Source organism: Microcaecilia unicolor, chromosome 1 (assembly GCF_901765095.1).
Source record: "Microcaecilia unicolor chromosome 1, aMicUni1.1, whole genome shotgun sequence".
Classification (NCBI taxonomy): Eukaryota; Metazoa; Chordata; class Amphibia; order Gymnophiona; family Siphonopidae; genus Microcaecilia; species Microcaecilia unicolor.
The window spans coordinates 631,278,524-631,299,885 of NC_044031.1; the positions used below are offsets into that span (position 1 = coordinate 631,278,524).

The window sequence follows — 21,362 nt, forward strand, 5'->3', positions numbered from 1 at the left end:
CAAAGTGAACTTCCAGGTACTCCAGAGGGTTTGGGACAGCTCAAGGTGACTCTCTGTATAACTGACTACCTATCCCAGGCTCTCCAATAGCTGACTTCACGGTAAACCTGGAGGACGTAATGGGGCAGTTCGGCAAACTGAAGAGTAGCAAATCTCCTGGACCGGATGGTATTCATCCTAGAGTACTGATAGAACTGAAAAATGAGCTTGCGGAGCTACTGCTAGTGATATGCAACTTATCCTTAAAATCGAGCGTGGTACCGGAAGATTGGAGGGTGGCCAATGTAACGCCCATTTTTAAAAAAGGCTCCAGGGGAGATCCGGGAAATTATAGACCGGTGAGTCTGACGTCGGTGCCGGGGAAAATGGTAGAGGCTATTATTAAAAACAAAATTACAAAGCACATCCGAGGACATGGATTACTGAGACCGAGTCAGCACGGCTTTTGTGTGGGGAAATCTTGCCTGACCAATTTACTTCAATTCTTTGAAGGAGTAAACAAACATGTGGACAAAGGGGAGTCGGTTGATATTGTGTATCTGGATTTTCAAAAGGCGTTTGACAAGGTACCTCATGAAAGGCTACAGAGGATATTGGAGGGTCATGGGATAGGAGGAAATGTCCTATTGTGGATTAAAAACTGGTTGAAGGATAGGAAACAGAGAGTGGGGTTAAATGGGCAGTATTCACAATGGAGAAGGGTAATTAGTGGGGTTCCTCAGGGGTCTGTGCTAGGACCGCTGCTTTTTAATATATTTAGAAATGCTAAATAGTAGTAGTAGTAGTAGTAGTAGTATTTATAAATGATTTAGAGATGGGAGTAACTAGCGAGGTAATTAAATTTGCTGATGACACAAAGTTATTCAAAGTCGTTAACTCGCGACAGGATTGTGAAAAATTACAAGAGGACCTTACGAGACTGGGAGACTGGGCGGCTAAATGGCAGATGACGTTTAATGTGAGCAAGTGCAAGGTGATGCATGTGGGAAAAAAGAACCCGAATTATAGCTACGTCATGCAAGGTTCCACGTTAGGAGTTACGGACCAAGAAAGGGATCTGGGTGTAGTCGTCGATAACACACTGAAACCTTCTGCTCAGTGTGCTGCTGCGGCTAGGAAAGCGAATAGAATGTTGGGTATTATTATGAAAGGTATGGAAAACAGGTGTGAGGATGTTATAATGCCGTTGTATCGCTCCATGGTGCGACCGCACCTTGAGTATTGTGTTCAATTCTGGTCGCCGCATCTCAAGAAAGATATAGTAGAATTGGAAAAGGTGCAGCGAAGGGCGACTAAAATGATAGCGGGGATGGGACGACTTCCCTATGAAGAAAGACTAAGGAGGCTAGGGCTATTCAGCTTGGAGAAGAGACGGCTGAGGGTAGACATGATAGAGGTATATAAAATAATGAGTGGAGTGGAACAGGTGGATGTGAAGCGTCTGTTCACGCTTTCCAAAAATACTAGAACTAGGGGGCATGCGATTAAACTACAGTGTAGTAAATTTAAAGCAAATCGGAGAAAATTTTTCTTCACCCAACGTGTAATTAAACTCTGGAATTCATTGCCGGAAAATGTGGTGAAGGCGGTTAGCTTAGCAGAGTTTAAAAAGGGGTTGGATGGTTTCCTAAAGGACAAGTCCATAAACCGTTACTAAACGGACTTGGAAAAATCCAAAATCCCAGGAATAACATGTATAGAATGTTTGTACGTTTGGGAAGCTTGCCAGGTGCCCTTGGCCTGGATTGGCCGCTGTCGTGGACAAGATGCTGGGCTCGATGGACCCTTGGTCTTTTCCCAGTATGGCATTACTTATGTACTTATGTAATAGCTGATGACCTGGACATTGCCACTCGAGAATCTTCCCCTAAATCAGTCCAATCGCCAATTGTCTAAATATGGATGCACTCACACCCTTCTCCTTGCAGAGTAAGGCAGCAGTCACCACCATGACCTTGGAAGAGGTCTGAGGTGCCATGGCCAGGCCAAACAGAAGAGCCCTGAACTGAAAATGCCTGTCCAATTGTAATGATACGAGTTCAATTATCAGAATTATTGAAATATGTAGCAGAATTATTGATTGTGCTGGATCAGATACAAATATATACCAATATAAAAATACAACTTTAAAGACTTATTGGCACAGATGCACTAAACATTAACGACCCTTTAACGATGAAAATTTCCATCGTTGCATGCATTATAGGCCTTTTTCGGAAGCCGCTAGCAGATAACGAAAACGGAATGCAAACTAGTCACTTCCAATTCAAACGTGAACAATTAGCAATGCACTAACCATACCGACGATTACAACAAATCACTTACCATCTGAAATTTTACGTGAGCTCAGACCTGTCGTTAAGGCCTGAGCTGTCATCTCCCCGCTTCCCCTTGCACCTTAAATTCTATGCTGGCATGTACAAAAAAAAAATAAAAAACACAAAACGTGGCTCCCCCCTTCTTCCTGCTTAAAAAAGAAACGGAAAGAAAATAAAATCAAAAAAGGCAAAGGCGCTCGTCAAGAGCGTCCTTCACTGACGTGCTTGCCCCCACCCATCCCAACCCGAATATGCCAGTGCTCCCCGCTTCCCCCCTGCATCCAAACCAATCATCAATTCAAAATAAAAAGCACAAACTTTGTGGGATTTTAGAAACTTTCAGGCTGCTCCGGCACCCCTCCCTTCCTGTTTCCCAGCTCCGCCTCCCACCATTCTCCGCCCCCGTGCTCCGTCCCCCCCGAGATTGTGGCCGCCACTCCCCCCCCTTCCTACCGGGCCTGCGCAGCGCCTTTCAACTCTCGCTGCACGGGCAAGAAGAACGCCGAGTTGTTGCATCTTCACTGTCTTCGCGTCTCCTTTGCTGCTGGTCAGACGGGGGCGGGCCCAGCAGCAAAGGAGACGCGAAGACAGTGAAGATGCAACAACTCGGCGTTCTTCTTGCCCGTGCAGCGAGAGTTGAAAGGTGCTGCGCAGGCCCGGTAGGAAGGAGGGGAGCCCAGTGGAGGGGGGGGAGCGGCGGCCACGATCTCGGGGGGGGGGGGGGGGCAGAGCACGGGGACGGAGAATGGTGGGAGGCGGAGCTGGGAAACAGGAAGGGAGGGGTGCCGGGGCAGCCTGAAAGTTTCTAAAATCCCACAAAGTTTGTGCTTTTTATTTTGAATTAATGATTGGTTTGGATGCAGGGGGGAAGCGGGGAGCACTGGCATACTCGGGAGGGGGTGGGCGGGGGCAAGCACGTCCGTGAAGGACGCTCTTGACGAGCGACTTTGCCCCCTCCCAAAACACACGTGTTTGTGTTTTGGGTTTTTTTTTTGTAGTTTTGACATTTGTGGCATGCGCAGAGCAGCCAGCATAACGCTTGGCTGCTCTGCGCATGCTTTAGGGGCCGATCATGGACGGAGATTACACAGGTTTGGTGCATTGTACTTTACAGTACCGCAACGAACTTGTGCGACTTGTTTTTTTGGTGCATTCTTCGTTTTTTAAAAATCGTTAGGGACTTTAACGTTTTAGAGTTTTTAACGTTTGTTTGATGAATCTGGGCCATTGAGACAGAAGCAGATCAACTAGCCTGGCTTTCATCTCCCCCCCCTCCCTTCCTCCCTCTGGAACAAAAGGCTATTCAAAAACTAATACAGGGACTGCCTCAAAAGGTTTTAAACTTCCTCTCCCCCTCCCACCTGAAGGACTGATAAACAAAGCTTGGCTGGGTGGGTACTTGAAGGCTCATCAAGACATCTCCGAAGACAAAGAGATCAAAAACACAAGGAGACAGAGAGGCTGGAGAGGTGTGAAAACTACAGCTAGTGAAGACAAAAGGACTCAGGGTAAAGTAAACAGGAGGCCATTTGCTTGCTAAACCATTTGCTGGCTACCTCAGACAACAGACACCAGCACATCTGCAGAATAAAGACTTATAACATGTGATCATGTTACAACTACATTTCCCAGTGCACCCGGGACCATGAGCCTTTGCAATTTACCCAGGAGTCAGTGCATCCAGACCACAATCCTTTGCAAATTACCCACATTCTCCACAATATAATAATGTTACAAGAAATATTTAAAAACAGGGGAATTGCTCAGGCATTTGCTGTATTTCTAAGTTTTAGATATATATATTCTGGTTTAATTCTCCACCAATTACCTTATTAAGGTAATAAGATTCACAATTGCAAGAATGCAAAGGAATTAAATGTTATCTCTGTTGAATTGCACTAGCCTGTACTGCAAGATTTAAAAGCATGTACTCAGAACACAAAAAGACCATATATTTAGCTGCAGAAAAGGGTTTATTTACAGTACAGGTTTCAGTATATAAAGTTGCAAATGAGAGGTATCCTTTTTAAAGGATCTTGGTACAGGAGAATTTGTGCTTAAAATAAAACAAGGTAACAGGTTTAACTTACAAGTCCTTTTGTTACCAAGCATGCTGTGGTCCAGCTGAGTGAAGGGCGCAAAAAACAGAAGAAACCAGTCTTCGCAAGAAACAACAACAAACAAAACAGCGAAGATGACTGACAAAAATAAAACCATGAAAAAAATAATAAAAATCCTCAAATTTGTGTATAAAAAAATATAAAAAGGCGACTCTTTGTGAAAATTAAAAAATAAACTTTATTGATCAATGGATAGCAGGGAGAAAAGGACTCGACACAGCTGTGTTTCAGCCGTACAGGCCTGCGTCAGGAGTCTATACAAATCAAAACACAAACAATATAAAATAAATAAAACATATGAATGTGTAGAGAGACATTACAAATATCCAAAACTTTCTATTACAAGAGATGTTATCAAATAAACAAAACCAAATCTACTAATCATATCGAAAGCAGTCATACTCCTGAAAAAGTACATGATATAAGAAAGGTGTATGAATATCAAATCACAAGTAACATACTATTGACTGTACACAAGATTATATATATATATATATATATATGTATATATATATATATATACCTGATAGTTATTAAGCCCGCTGAGCAACAACCAATACACATTAAACCAATTAAGAACTAGCAGAGGTAAAGTAAATGTACAATAGCAGCACCTAATATTAAATAGAAAATTAACTGGTTTGAATTGAATTTTATATGAGCAGTATATAATGTTGCATATCACATGTTATAAGCCTTTATTCTGCAGATGTGCTGGCGTCTGTTGTTTGAGGTAGCCAGCAAATGGTTTAGCAAGCAAATGGCCTCCTGTTTACTTTACCCTGAGTCCTTTTGTCTTCACTAGCTGTAGTTTTCACACCTCTCCAGCCTCTCTGTCTCCTTGTGTTTTTGATCTCTTTGTCTTCGGAGATGTCTTGATGAGCCTTCAAGTACCCACCCAGCCAAGCTTTGTTTATCAGTCCTTCAGGTGGGAGGGGGGAGAGGAAGTTTAAAACCTTTTGAAGCAGTCCCTGCATTTGTTTTTGAATAGCCTTTTGTTCCAGAGGGAGGAAGGGGGGGGGGGGGATGAAAGCCAGGCTAGTTGATCTGCTTCTGTCTCAATAAGTCTTTAAAGTTGTATTTTTATATTGGTATATATTTGTATCTGATCCAGCACAATCAATAATTCTGCTACATATTTCAATAATTCTGATAATTAAACTCATATCATTACACAATATGCAGAACCTCAGAAACTTCCTGTGAAATGGGTGAATAAGGATATGGAAGTAGTCCTCTGTCAGGTCCAGAGAGGAAAGGAAAAGAACACTTTCAAGGGTTCAAAAGAAGCCTGCTACATAGCACTCAACACCAAATTAAGGTTCCAGTCCGGATATGGAGGCCACAGAGGAGGCCTCAGCCTATTAACCCCCTTCAAAAGAAACACCCAATGTCCGGATGTGTGGCCAGGGAAGTGTTCACAACTCGCCCCTTCATAACAAGCAAGAGCCACCACCTGGATCCAAAGCAACTTAAATAAGTACATAAGTACATAAGTAGTGCCATACTGGGAAAGACCAAAGGTCCATCTAGCCCAGCATCCTGTCACCGACAGTGGCCAATCCAGGTCAAGGGCACCTGGCACGCTCCCCAAACGTAAAAACATTCCAGACAAGTTATACCTAAAAATGCGGAATTTTTCCAAGTCCATTTAATAGCGGTCTATGGACTTGTCCTTTAGGAATCTATCTAACCCCTTTTTAAACTCCGTCAAGCTAACCGCCCGTACCACGTTCTCCGGCAACGAATTCCAGAGTCTAATTACACGTTGGGTGAAGAAAAATTTTCTCCGATTCGTTTTAAATTTACCACACTGTAGCTTCAACTCATGCCCTCTAGTCCTAGTATTTTTGGCCCGCGTGAAAAACGCTAGAATTCACGGCAAAGAGGCCGCCATAGGCAACACCTCCTGTCTGTTGCACAATGCCTCGAAAGTATGATAGACCCATGCATTTGCTGTAGCAGTCAAGCATTTGCAGGCCTGTAGCAGTGTGGTGATAACCCCCTCCGAACAGCCTTTCCTTCTTAATTTCACCCTCTCAAGAGCCAGGCTTGTGAGACCAAAGAGGAGATCCGGAACCAGCAGCACTGGACTGCTGGATTTGTATGACTGTTAGTGTGCGTTATTTACTATTGTAAGAGTTGCCCTGTCCTATCATGCTATGGAGTTCCTTTCCATTTTATAATTGTTTTTATTGTGAACCGCTGCAATCTTATTGCAGTAGTGGCAGTATATAAGGTTTTAATAAACAAACACTGGTCTGATGTAATCTTGGCCCACTGCTCGTAGAACAGTCAGTCGACTCCCTATGCACAGAGCCAAGTAGCGGACCGGCGCCCCATCATTGTGCAGCTCATATCATGGTCTTGTAGTCCATTTGTCACTCTGAAAGGACGACCATGGCTGGAATTGGAATCTCTGAAAGGCAGAAGAAGAAGCAGAATTCTGGCCCAGACAATATTTCTTGGACTCCCTAAACCGAGAATGCACCGAGGCCGCTGTAAACACCAGCTTCTGCCTGTCCTCAGGCAAGCGCTGCAGCTTGGAGTCCCTCAAATCCTTGACCAACTTCTCGCTATCCTCATCAAACAGCAGCCTATCCTGAAACAGGAGCCTCATAAGGGCTGTGATAGACAATGCCATCTGCTTGGAAGAAGAGCACACAAGGTCATATAACAAGTCCACCAAATAAGCTAAGCCAGATTCCACAGAGGGAAAATCCACCGAGGGCTAAACCTTATCCACCGACACCACCTCCGCCTCCTGCTGTACCTAGGAAAGGCATGTTCTTGCCAGACAGAAACTGCAAATGGACACCTGGAGGGAAAGAGCTGAAATTTCAAAGGCATGTTTCAAAGAAGCCTCCAGTTTCCCGTTCTGTATGTTTTTCAAGGCAATATCCCCCTCCACCAGCAGGGTAGTCTTCTTGGTGACCACCACCACTAACGCATCTACCTTAGGGAGCTTAAACTTATCTAAATAATATTGCGGCATCGGGTACAGGTGAGACATGGCCTTCGCCACCCGCCGGCATCTGGGGTGGCCCATTGAGCTGAGATAAGATCTTCAATTGCCTGTACCTGCTGCCGGGAAGGACTGGGATAGTTTCCTTGTTCTAGCCATCTTTGGGTTAGCTGCGGCTACAGCTGTGAACTCGTCCACCAAAATATTAAGAGCTTTCAGAGCATTGACAATCAAGGAGGGCAACTTCTCCTTATGGAAGATGTGCACAGTCGTGGGATCATCCGGCTCCATGGCCAGCAGCTCCTAGTTTTCCAAGTCTTCCACCAGCAGAGACTGATCCGACACGCCAGTCAGCGCCGGCTCCAACATCAGAGGAAATGGGTAGGGGAGCCAACAAACCCTCCTCAGAAGCAGCGCCCGTATGCCTCAGTTTGTCAAGAGGATTGAGCCCTAAAGGTGAAGGTTCTGCCCTAAAAGAGCTCTGCAGAAATGAACTAGGCTGCTGCTGCACCCTCTTCATTAGATAACCCTGATGAAGCACCAGGACAAAGTCAGGGAAACAGGGTTCCCTCACCCCCGAAAACCCAGCCCCCGTGTCAGCCAAAGACGAGAGACTGGGATCAGAAAGGGTCAGAAACCTCCTTAGATCTCTGCCTCGAAACCGGCCGTTGCTGCAAAGCATTCAACATGGCCGTGGGTGCTGATGTTGGCCTAAATGAGGAGAGAGCATGCATGGGAATATCCCACGTTGAAAACTGCTAGGCCGTCCAATTGAGTCAGTGTCCTCTGCAGCCGAATCCGCACATCCCCCACATAGAGACCGGAGGCTGCCCACCACTTCCCGAAGCGGGAGCAGTGCTTGACGGTCTCTGCAAGCCATCTCTCCGAGGACTAAAACTGCCAAACCACAAAGGCAGGAAAGAAGAAAAAAAACCAAAAAGGGAACTCACCCCTCTGTCGTGCTTCACTCCGCAGCCACAAACAAACTGCCTGAAGCGTTCCCTTGTAGCTGGCAGTCAGCTCACCACCACACAACCTCCTTTCACTCCTTATCTCGGCTCCTCCCCCCCCCCCCCACCCACCCAGTTCCACAACAGACTTGCTATCTAAATTAATTCAATACAAATGACCTTTTTCTCTGGAACTGGAGCAGAATCAGAGACTAACTGGCAGGGGGAAACCTGGGGTGGAGGAAGAACCTGGGGTACCCAGGTATGACCTCTAAAGCTGGCACCACACAGCCAGAACACTGTCAAGCTCAACTGACTAGGCAACCTAGAACAGGAGCACACCGAAACAGAGGAAGCCAGGAGCTAGAAGAATTCCATCCATCCGCCTGTTGGAGGTAGAGATATACTGACTTTCAGGGGAGCTACCCATCCTATATCACTGTACTCAAATCAGTGATCTTTATCTCCACCTGCTGATAGATGGAAACACCCACTAGTTTCTGGATTCATCTGCTGCTGATAAGGAAACAATGAATACTTTATAAAAATAGTGAACAGATAACTAGACCAAAACAAACCACAATGATGCAAAGTCAAACCTGACCTTTATTTTGGCTCCACTATTTGATTTCAATTTCATTCCAAAATACTGAGCAGAGGCCTTCAATGAATCCCACTCCTTGGGGGTTAGTTTTGGGATCCTATTCCTTCGGTTCAGATCAGGTCCCCAGGAGTCTGAACCATTTTCCTTAAAAGAAAAGAGAGCACATACTGAGCAGATAAACTCTATTGTGTTCATACTGTGCCACTTTAACTTGACTGCTGTGGACTGTCTGGGGAAGATGCACTAAAAAATCGTTAGAGCCCTTCCCTTACCGATTCCCTTAACGAATCGGTAAGGGAAGGGCATGCATCAAGGAATAGGAATGCAAATGAGCTGCCCGTTGTAGCTCACTTGCATTCTCTATTCCATCGGTAAACAGTCGCCCATGGAGCATGCGCAGAGCAGCCAAGCATTATGCTGGCTGCTCTGCGCATGCCAAGAACATCCTTTATGGACATGCTTCAATTTAAAAAACAAAACTTTAAAAACCTGTACCTCGGACTGAAAAGCTGCACAGCCACAGCAAGAGAGGGCTCAGCAGTTCCCCTTTCACAGGCTCCCTCCCTCCATGTGTGATCGGGATCCAAGAAGGCAGCACAGCTCCCTCCTCCAGGTCCATCTGAAAAGCTGCACAGCCACAGCAAGAGAGGGCTCAGCAGTTCCCCTTTCACAGGCTCCCTCCCTCCGTGTGTGATCGGGATCCAAGAAGAAGGCACAGCTCCCTCCTCCAGGTCTATCTCAGCCAATCACAGCGCGTTTAGCTCGGCTAAACGCGTTGTGATTGGCTCAGGGACTTCCAGGTCTCAGCTGAGTGAAGCACTGCCAAAAAAGACGTATTTATTATTGCAGGAGGGAATGACGGCCAAAATGGACACCCATCCAAAAAAAAAAAAAACGTCCGTTTTGGCCGTCATTCCCTCCTGCAATAATAAAAACGTCTTTTTTGGCAGTGCTTCACTCAGCTGAGACCTAGAAGTCCCTGAGCCAATCACAACCGCTGTGATTGGCTGAGATAGACCTGGAGGAGGAAGCTGTGCCGCCTTCTTGGATCCCGATCACACACGGAGGGAGGGAGCCTATGAAAGGGGAACTGCTGAGCCCTCTCTTGCTGTGGCTGTGCAGCTAAACGTGATTTTTCCTTCTGCTCTGCCTCCTCTCACTGCTTTTTATTTTTCTGGCTTGTGCGCATACTTAACGAGAGGTACAGACCTCTCATTAGATTTTCCAGCGTTGAGGCAATCGGAAAAAAGGTTATTGCATCTCATTACAGTAGGGTTTCTAAACAATTTGCTCATCTGCATTCCGTTTTCATTAGCTGCTACCGTCGTCAGAAAGAAGTCTTTACAGGCAGATGATCAAAGCCCTGCGCTGTTCCAAACAGCGCTCTAAAAATAGTGCTGGAACAGCGCGGGGCTTTACCGCACAGATGATCAGACATAATGCATGCAAATTTAAGCAGCGCAATTATCTCTGAACATGGGGTAGAAGTGCGGGCGAATTGTGCCGAGCATGCGCTCAGCACAATCTTCCCGCACTTGTTTGACAGGTCTGGGCTGTCAAAAGCCCAAACCTGTCAAACACAGGAGCTGGAGGTCCATGAGACCACCAGGCCCTGACTACCCCTGCCCCGAGCAAGGCAAAACAGGGGCTGGAGGTCCGGCGGACCTCCAGTCCCCCCGATGATCCCACCCCCCCCAGGTTCAGGGAGGGCTGGAGATCCGGTGGGTCTCCAGTCCCCCCAACCCCCCCCCCCCCCCCACGAAAATGGTCCCTGGTGGTCAAGTGGCCGCCGCCCCCCCAACCCAACCCCACCCCCAGCATTGGCAAGGGTCCGCTCTGCCATCCGATCTGACGCCCACCCTCCCTGCCTGCCCGGTGCCCGCCCCCCTACCTTGGTTGGAGGAGGGACGCAGCCTGCCTGCCTCCCTCCTCTTCCTTTGACGCTGCAAAATGGCGGCGCCCAGCCCTGCCCAGCGCATCCTGGGATGCGCTGGGCGGGGCTACACACCATATAAGGAATGGGGGGGTGGTTTGCGTCGTTGGGGGGAATGGGGGCCACCATCCTCCCCAATGATCTGCCAAACCCAACGCCCGAGCTGGCATAGGGTTTCTCGCGGCCAGCAACCCAATCTCTGGCGCGCTGGTCGCTAATCATTGGGGATGAATGCGTTAAGCCCCGTTTAGTATGCATTTGCATGCTACTTGCTTTAAGAGCCCTCAAGCGCGTTGTTTCACGCGCTCGAGGGCTCTGATCATGCAGGGTTAGCAAACGCTGACGCTAGTATGGCGCTAACAGCCTCTAGCGCTGGCGTTTGCTTTTGATCATGAGGGTATTAGTGCATGCCAAGGGTTTACTACTTGCTCGTTAATGGCTCGTTAAGTTTAATGCATCTGTCAGATGAAAATTGACTCCTCACTTACATTCTGGCTGTCTGAGATAGCCTGGTGCTTGCAAATCGAACTGGATTCTGGGGTGTGCTGTGCCTCAGGGTCTCTCATTTGTTTAAAAGTTCTGTACTCCTTGTAGAATTCTGTTAGAGAAAATGAACAAAGGCTGGATGTCAAAAAGTGTCACACGAGGGCGGGACAGGCAGAGAAGAAGAACGAAGGCCGACGTCGGCAGCTCAGCAGAGCTCAGTGCTGCGTTCCCGGACCCTCGCTGTTTCAATAGCGGAGCGAGGGCCCGGCCGGGTGGAAGGTGGGTGGTGACGGCTCGGTGGGGGGGGGGCGCGAACTCGGAGGGGGAGGGGCAGCGGCGAACTCGGCGGTGGGGGCGGGCCTTTCAACCCCCCCTTCCTATAATACCCCGTTTTTACGGGCTCATAGTCTAGTATACCCATATTCTAAGCAAGAGCACTCTTTACAGAAATCATACCATGCTAACTATATGCCCATATTCTAAGCAAGAGCACTCTTTACAAAACACTAGCGTAGTATAAAATCTATACACCCAAATTCTATACATGAGCACTCTTTATAGAACACTAGCAACACCCATACCCTAAGCATAAGCACTCTTTATAGAATACTATACCATGCTAATGATACACCCATATTCTAAACAAGAGCACTATTTATTTATTTGTTACATTTGTATCCCTACTACTATTTAGCATTTCTATAGCGCTACAAGGCGTACGCAGCGCTGCACAAACATAGAAGAAAGACAGTCCCTGCTCAAAGAGCTTACAATCTAATAGACAAAAAAATAAATAAAGTAAGCAAATCAAATCAATTAATGTGAACGGGAAGGAAGAGAGGAGGGTAGGTGGAGGCGAGTGGTTACAAGTGGTTACGAGTCAAAAGCAGTGTTAAAGAGGTGGGCTTTCAGTCTAGATTTAAAGGTGGCCAAGGATGGGGCAAGACGTAGGGGCTCAGGAAGTTTATTCCAGGTGTAGAGTGCAGCGAGACAGAAGGCGCGAAGTCTGGAGTTGGCAGTAGTGGAGAAGGGAACAGATAAGAAGGATTTATCCATGGAGCGGAGTGCACGGGAAGGGGTGTAGGGAAGGACGAGTGTGGAGAGATACTGGGGAGCAGCAGAGTGAGTACATTTATAGGTTAGTACTCAATAGGTTCCCACCTATTTGCAGTCTCAATGTGGCTTACATAGTACCGTAACGGCGTTCGCCGGTTCCGGTATGAACAAATACAAGGTGTAATAATGGTAGAATAAGGTTCATGTATGGTAGATACATTGGGGGAACATTAGAGAGGAAGACGGGGAGTTGGGGTGTGTCCATTACGATCTTTGGTTTAGTTGTGTTGCGGGTAATTTAGGTTCTTATGTTGGGTCGGTGGGCCATGCCTTTCTGAACAAGTTTGTTTTTAGTACTTTCCAGAAATTTAGGTGGTCGTACATTGTTTTTACTATTTTTGGCAGTGCATTCCATAGTTGAGCGCTTAAATAGGAGAAGCTGGATGCATACGTTGATTTCTATTTGAGTCCTCTGCAGCTTGGGTAGTGAAGATTTAGGTATGTTCGTGCTGATCTTGCTGTATTTCTGGTTGGCAGGTCTATGAGGTCTGTCATGCATCCCGGGGCTTCGCCGTAGATTATTTTATGGACCAGGGTGCAGATTTTGAAAGCAATACATTCTTTGATTGGAGGCCAGTGCAGTTTTTCTCGGAGGGGTCGGGCGCTTTCAAAACGCGTTTTTCCAAATATAAGCCTGGCTGCTGTGTTTTGAGCGGTCTGAAATTTCTTTGTAATTTGTTCTTTGCAACCCGCATAAATTCCATTGCAGTAGTTTGCATGGCTTATTACCATTGATTGTATCAGGTTGCGAAATATTTCCCTCGGGAAGAATAGTTTCACATGTTTGAGTTTCCACATAGAGTGAAACATTTTCTTTATGGTAGATTTCGCTTGGTTCTCTAGTGAGAGGTTCCGGTCGATTATTACTCCAAGGGTTTTCAGGCTGTCTGCGATAGGAAGGGTGTAACCTGGGGTGCTTATGTTTTTGGGATTATATGTGTTGTATTGGAATGAAATGATGAGAGATAGAGGGGCATAATCGAACGTGAACACCCACCTCCATGGGCGACTATCTACGAGGACGGGTCCGCGAAGGGGCGGGACAGACCGTATTTTCGAAAAAGATGGGCGTCCATCTTTTGTTTCGATAATACGGTTGGTGCCGGGCAAATGCATCGGATTTGAGCTGGGCGGTATCGGTTTTCAGCGATAATGGAAACCGAAGCCGCCAAGCTAAAAAACGAACAACTCCAAGGCATTTGGTCATGGGAGGGGTCAGGATACCAACCGGGCACCTTAGGGGGCACTTGTAAAAAGGAAAAAAAATTAAAATACCTCCCAAGTCCATAGCTCCCTTACTTTGGGTGCTGAGCCCCACAAAAACCCACTCCCCACAACTCTACACCATTACCATAGCACTTATGGATGAAGGGGGGCACCTAGATGTGGGTACAGTGGGTTTTGGGGGCACTTTGGAGGGCTTCCATTTACCAGCACAAGTGTAACAGGTAGGGGGAGGATGTGCCTGGGTCCACCTGCCTGAAGTCCACTGCACCCACTAACAACTGATCCAGGGACCTACATACTGCTGTGATGGAGCTGGGTATGCCATTTGAGGCTGGCATACAGGCTGGCAAAAAAAAGTTTTTAAAGTTCTTTTTTTTTTGGTGGGAGGGGGTTAGTGACCACTGGGAGAGTCAGGGGAGGTCATCCCCGATTCCCTCTGGTGGTCATCTGGGCAGTTGGGGCACTTTTGGGGGACTTGTTCGTGAAAAAAAAGGGTCCAAAAAACATTACATACATGCTCTTGCACCTCGAGCGTGTAGTTCTATTGTCAATCAGCTGGGAGACCCCCGCATTCCTACATGAGAGGAAGTATCCAGAGAAAGCGACAATAGATTCCCCTTGGTCACAGTTATGTTCATTCTGACTGGAAGGGAGGGGTTGGGGGGGTTCGGAGGGGGGAAGGGGGGATGGGAGGCTGAGGTACAGCTTGAAGCAGAAACATAAAAAGTTTTGCCGATAATAATGTGGGGTTAATGTAGTCACTGTCATTGTTAAGACATGTTGAGGGTGTGTTTGACAGATTTTTGTTTATACTGTTGTACATCAAGTAGGATAGGGTAAGAAGATATAAACATGATGGCAATCTCTAATACTTGGTCTTAGTTGTAAACGCCTCTGAAGTTTGAATGCATTTAACATTATTTTATTGGCATTGTATATTTGGAACTGTCATCAATAAAAATGGTATCTTTCCTGGAAGCCAGCAAGACTCGGGAGGCAACCTCCGAAAGAACCAAGGAAGCAAATTCTAGGCTCTCAACATTCAGGCTGCGAGAGCCAGAGACTGGAGGTTGGGATGTAGAAGTGACCCCTTGTTCTGTGTGATGAGGGTCGGAGAACACTCCAATCTCTACGGTTCTTCTGAGGACAATTCCAGAAGAAGAGGGAACCATATCTGCCGCGGCCAGTACAGAAGTAGAACAGTTGCTAAGGTTACTAAGGGCAATTTGATTAATGGGCTAGCTTCAAAGGATTTGTTTGAAATAGTCTCCTTAGAATCCAAACTATATAGAGAGGAACAGTCCCACTCAACTTTCTTTCTGAGAAGTTCTGAGAGAAGAGGACATCTCTGTGGGTAAGTGACATTATTTTATTCTGAGCTTGGTAACAAAAATTAGGGTTTAAAAGAGGAATTGTAGGATACTAATAAACACAGTTAGAATTTTAAAATAAAGAAAGCAAGCAAACTTTATTAGATAGTCTCTGTACCCTTTTCCCCATAGTTTTGAAACTTGACGTTTCTGTCACAGCTTAAAGATTAGGGCTTAAAAGAGGAATTGTAGGATATTGATAAACACAGTTAGAATTTTAATTTTAAAATAAAAAAAAAGCAAGCAAACTTTATTAGCTAGTCTCCATACCCTTTCCCCCATAGTTTTAAAACTTAAAGTTTCTGCCACAGCATTAACAGATAGTTTCTAGAAGGCAAAGAAGGACCCCACTTCAGTCCTTGTGGGTAGACCCAGTTCGGTCCAGAAGGAGGCATATTTTCAAAGCACTTAGGTTTCTATGGAACCTTGGAAGGATAAGTGCTTTGAAAATATGCCTCAAGGCATACTAGACCCCTGCATAACTAAGCAAAATCTCCAGCGAGCCTTCCTCAAAATTGTATTGGCCATGTTCTTCAGAACCAGGCACTTTGTCACACTTATTATTTCATTGTGCTAACCTCCACCTATACTGAAATTATACTTGGGATAGAATCAATGTTATAATCCTGCTGGATAAGTCTGTCCCCATCTCTTACTCCATTGTGATTCTTCTTTGCGGGAAATTGCAGTTTTCTGAAAACTGTACCAAACGTTTCAACATTATGATAGCCATAGCCATTATCTAATAGTACTGCACTGGAAATACAAAACAAAATTGAGTTTCTATGAATGCTGGTCCTTACTTTGTACAATCCAAAAATATGAAGCTGCCACAGCATTACATCTCTTCAATTTTTCTCATATCAAGAAAACATGAGCACTTTTCAACAATTACTGCAACAACTCATAACCATCTTCAGTTTTTGCAGTAATTCAACATCACAGTTGTTAAGAATGTTGAGCGATAAAGCTAATTCTGTTTACTAACATATAGTAGCTTATACACACACCCTACAACCTTGTGTAAGCGACTATTAAAAGGCATTATTGTCTGATCTTTTATTACTATTGTTATATCTTGTTCTAAAAATTTAGTAAAAATATCTTTAAAAAAAGAATTGCTACAGAACGTGTGTAGACTATAGTTATTCTATTATTTAAGTATGTAAACATGCAATCTGCCCACGCTTAAACTCCATCCATGTGTATGTCCTCCTGTAAAACACATGCACTGTAGACATGACTTCTCAGAACAGTGCTTAGTCGGAATACTGCCATGCGCATAGGTGTTCACACACATACATGTAAATGACTGCATTCTACCCAATTATGTACATTTTTGCTGCTTAAATCTAGGTTCTCCTTAGAGTATTACCCCCATACTGTCTACCTCGGTGGTTTTATTTTCATTTCTCACCCAAATCTAATATTCTTTGCTTTCTACCTCAAAAATCTAATGTGGGCTATGTACCAGAAGTGTTGTTAGGCCAGAGATGGGACAAATAGAAAGTCCACAGGTCAGGTAGAGAAATGTGAAAGTACTAAACATTGTTACGAAAAAAGAACTATTTTTATTTCTACTTACGTTGTATCTCACTGTCAGCATTTTCTACATCAGACTGTTAAAAGAAGAGGAAAGCACATAATCAATGGATGAGGAGAAAACTATGAATAAATCATTAACTAAAAGCTACTGTGTGAAAAAGGGAAAAATCCAAGAATCTACACATATTTATCAGAATAGATATTATTACCTTCCATATCATTCTAAAAAGTCACTGCAAAGCCTGTGGCCTTTCCATACGAGTCCAGATGCACCAAACACAAGTAGTTCTAAGAGTAAAACTGATTTTTTATTTAAGCATTTCTCCAGTAGTAAAGGGAAGGACAGGGGTTATTTTTATTATGCATTTATTATATTTATTTTCCTTTTTTACTTTCTATTTTAGGAAGGACGTTCTCCCCCTTTGTATTTAAAAAAGGGCCATTTTATAAATTAGTCTTTGAAGCCAATTTTGGATTTCATTTACATTTTTAACTTGACCCTGATAAGCTATCAATCACACTGCACAGGAAATGTTTACTTTAAAAATAAGGACACTGCCACTGCACAGATTTCTTTCAGCACTGCTGTATAGATATAGAGGCTCTGTAAATCTAGTTCTCCGAGGACAAGCAGGCTGCTTGTTCTCACGACTGGGGTGACGTCCGCGGCAGCCCCCACCAACCGGAAATAAGCTTCGCGGGACGGTCGGCACGCAGGGCACGCCCACCGCGCATGCGCGGCCGTCTTCCCGCCCGTGCGCGACCGCTCCCGCCAGTTACTTTTTTTCCGCGACTGAGAGAGTTGTGTTTTCCCCTCTCTCTCGTTTCAGCCGCCGGATTTTTTCGACCGCGTTTACGCGGATCGTCGCTTTTGGCCTGTTCGGCCTCTTCTTCTTCTTCTTTCTCTTTTATTAAAAAAAAAAAAAAAAAAGAATTTTGCGCGTGTGGAGCACGCGCTCCTTCTTTTCCCTCGCTTTCTAGCGGGGACGCCTCGTTGCGGCCTAGTGGCCGCTCGGTCGGTTACAATTTTCGTGGTGTGATTTTAGCCACCATTGCCGACTTTGACTTCGCCGACGCGATTTTTCCGTCGATGTCCTCGAAGGTCCCGAGTGGATTTAAAAAGTGTGGTCGCTGCGGCCGGCCGATCTCGCAGACCGACACCCACGCTTGGTGCCTCCAGTGCCTCGGGCCGGAGCACAATCTCAAGTCGTGCGTTTTGTGTCTCGGTCTCCGGAAACGGACTCAGGTTGCGAGGCAAGTTCTGCGGGACCGTCTTTTTGGAACTTGCGCCGGCCCCTCGACGTCGACCTCGACGGCATCGGTATCGAAGACCGGTTCTTCGGTACCGGTATCGATGCCCGAGACATCGGCACCGATGGCAGCGACCCCAGGAGAACAGGTCCCGTCGGCCCGCCGGTCCGCCGGCGAGAGTGGGGTAGAGAGACCGCGTGGGCAGTCGGCCCCGGTCACTCCCTCAACTCGTGAGCCACGGGACCGAACCCTGTCGGACCCGGTACCCCGAGACCGAGGGGGATCGACCTCCTCCTCCTCCATGCCCTCCGGCACCGGTGACGTGCACCGGAAAAAAGACAAGAAGCGCCGTCACCGGGAGCCCTCGGTGCACCCTGAAGAGGAGTCGACGCCGAAGCGTCATCGCAGAGAGGAGAGATCTCCGTCGGTGGTGGAGGTACCGACACGTCGGGGTTCCGGCACCTCGGTGCCGTCTCCTGGCCCCCAGCAGCTTCCGGCACCGACACCCTTACCGGCCCCACCGCTTTTCCCGGCAGCGGGCCTGGACGAGTGCCTCAGAGCCATCCTTCCGGGGATCCTGGAAGGGCTGATGCGCCAGGCTGTGCCGGCGCCGGGGGTGCTTGCGCCCTCGGCGCCGATGACTGTGGCGCCGGCGAGCTCTAGCCCGGCGCCGGGGCAGTCGACACCGCCGCCGCTTGCGGTGCCGGTCTCGACAGCCACGCAGGTGGAGTCCCCGTCGACGTCGATGGAGGGAGCTCCGTCCCCGCCGGCGCGGGAGTCCACCGCTCGACGACACCGAGACCTCGGTGCCTCGACGTCGAGCCGGGCCCGGTACCGGACGCAGCTACATGAGCTAATGTCCGATACCGAGGATGAGGACTCGTGGGGGGAAGAGGAGGACCCGAGATATTTCTCCTCAGAGGAGTCTACGGGCCTTCCCTCGGACCCCACGCCGTCACCGGAGAGGAAGCTCTCACCTCCTGAGAGTCTCTCCTTTGCCTCCTTTGTGCGGGATATGTCTATAAGCATTCCCTTTCCCGTGGTCTCTGTGGAAGAGCCGAGGGCCGAGATGCTCGAGGTCCTCGACTATCCATCACCACCTAGAGAGTCCTCCACGGTACCGCTGCACAATGTCCTGAAGGAGACGCTGCTCCGGAACTGGGTGCGACCACTAACTAATCCCACCATTCCCAAGAAAGCAGAGTCCCAGTACAGGATCCACTCTGACCCAGAGCTCATGCGGCCCCAGTTGCCCCATGACTCAGCGGTCGTGGATTCTGCTCTCAAGAGGGCACGGAGTTCGAGGGATACCGCCTCGGCGCCCCCGGGGCGGGAGTCTCGCACTCTGGACTCATTTGGGAGGAAGGCCTACCAATCCTCCATGCTCGTGACCCGCATCCAATCTTACCTGCTCTATATGAGCATCCACATGCGGACCAATGTGCAACAGCTGGCGGACCTGGTCGATAAGCTCCCGCCGGAGCAGTCCAGGCCTTATCAGGAGGTGGTCAGGCAGCTGAAGGCGTGCAGAAAGTTCCTGTCCAGGGGGATTTTTGACACCTGTGACGTGGCATCTCGTGCTGCGGCCCAAGGTATAGTGATGCGCAGGCTCTCATGGCTGCGTGCCTCTGACCTGGACAACCGCACCCAGCAGAGACTGGCTGACGTCCCTTGCCGGGGGGATAACATTTTCGGTGAGAAGGTCGAGCAGATGGTGGACCAACTGCATCAGCGGGAAACCGCTCTCGACAAGCTCTCCCACCGGGCGCCTTCAGCACCCGCCCCCACGGGTGGGCGTTTTTCCCGGGCACGGCAGGCTGCACCCTATTCTTTTGCGAAGCGTAGGTACAACCAGCCGGCCCGAAGGCCTCGTCAGGCACAGGGACAGCCCCAGCGCGCTCGTTCTCGTCAACAGCGTGCGCCTAAGCAGCCCCCTGCGCCTCCACAGCAAAAGCCGGGGACGGGCTTTTGACTGGATCCACGGGAACATAGCCGCCCTACAAGTGTCCGTACCGGACGATCTGCCGGTCGGAGGGAGGTTAAAATTTTTTCACCAAAGGTGGCCTCTCATAACCTCCGACCAGTGGGTTCTCCAAATAGTGCGGTGCGGATACGCCCTGAATTTGGCCTCCCTGCCTCCAAATTGTCCTCCGGGAGCTCAGTCTTTCAGCTCCCATCACAAGCAGGTACTTGCAGAGGAACTCTCCGCCCTTCTCAGCGCCAATGCGGTCGAGCCCGTACCACCCGGGCAGGAAGGGCAGGGATTCTATTCCAGGTACTTCCTTGTGGAAAAGAAAACAGGGGGGATGCGTCCCATCCTAGACCTGAGAGGCCTGAACAAATTCCTGGTCAAAGAAAAGTTCAGGATGCTTTCCTTGGGCACCCTTCTGCCAATGATTCAGAAAAACGATTGGCTATGTTCCCTGGATTTAAAGGACGCATATACTCACATACCGATACTGCCAGCTCACAGACAGTATCTCAGATTCCGTCTGGGCGCACGCCACTTTCAGTATTGTGTGCTGCCCTTTGGGCTCGCCTCTGCCCCACGAGTGTTTACCAAGTGCCTCGTGGTGGTAGCGGCCTATCTACGCAAGCTGGGAGTGCACGTGTTCCCATATCTCGACGATTGGCTGGTCAAGAACACCTCGGAGGCAGGAGCCCTCCGGTCCATGCAGTGCACTATCCAACTTCTGGAGCTGCTGGGGTTTGTGATAAATTACCCAAAGTCCCATCTCCAGCCAACTCAGTCTCTGGAATTCATAGGAGCGCTGCTGAATTCCCAGACAGCTCAGGCCTACCTTCCCGAAGCGAGGGCCACCAATCTCTTGACCCTGGCTTCGCAGACCAGAGCGTCTCAGCAGATCACAGCTCGGCAGATGTTGAGACTTCTGGGTCATATGGCCTCCACAGTTCATGTGACTCCCATGGCTCGTCTTCACATGAGATCTGCTCAATGGACCCTAGCTTCCCAGTGGTTCCAGGCCACCGGGAATCTAGAAGATGTCATCCGCCTCCCCACCAGTTGCCGCACTTCACTGCTCTGGTGGACCATCCGGACCAATTTGACCCTGGGACGCCCATTCCAAATTCCGCAGCCCACGAAAGTGCTGACGACGGATGCATCTCGCCTGGGGTGGGGAGCCCATGTCGATGGGCTCCACACTCAGGGTCTGTGGTCCCTCCAGGAAAAGGATCTGCAGATCAACCTCCTGGAGCTCCGAGCGATCTGGAACGCACTGAAGGCTTTCAGAGATCGGCTGTCCTGTCAAATTATCCAAATTCGGACAGACAATCAGGTTGCAATGTATTACGTCAACAAGCAGGGGGGCACCGGATCTCGCCCCCTGTGCCAGGAGGCCGTCGGGATGTGGCGTTGGGCGTGTCGGTTCGGCATGCTCCTCCAAGCCACGTACCTGGCAGGCGTAAACAACAGTCTGGCCGACAGACTGAGCAGAGTCATGCAACCGCACGAGT

The 21,362-nt window shown here is 48.1% G+C and overlaps 1 protein-coding gene across 1 annotated transcript in view; it reads right to left on the reverse strand.

Moving 5' to 3' along the window:
- The window catches only part of RECQL4 (RecQ like helicase 4), a 261,221-nt gene that overhangs the window by 231,154 nt on the left and 8,705 nt on the right, over window positions 1-21,362 (reverse strand). The window contains exons 3-5 of the mRNA XM_030220936.1: window positions 16,675-16,708; window positions 11,379-11,488; window positions 8,958-9,101 (exon numbers count right to left, since the gene is read on the reverse strand). Of these exons, the coding sequence (XP_030076796.1) occupies window positions 8,958-9,101; window positions 11,379-11,488; window positions 16,675-16,708 (288 nt within the window). The remainder of the gene's footprint in view (window positions 1-8,957; window positions 9,102-11,378; window positions 11,489-16,674; window positions 16,709-21,362) is intronic.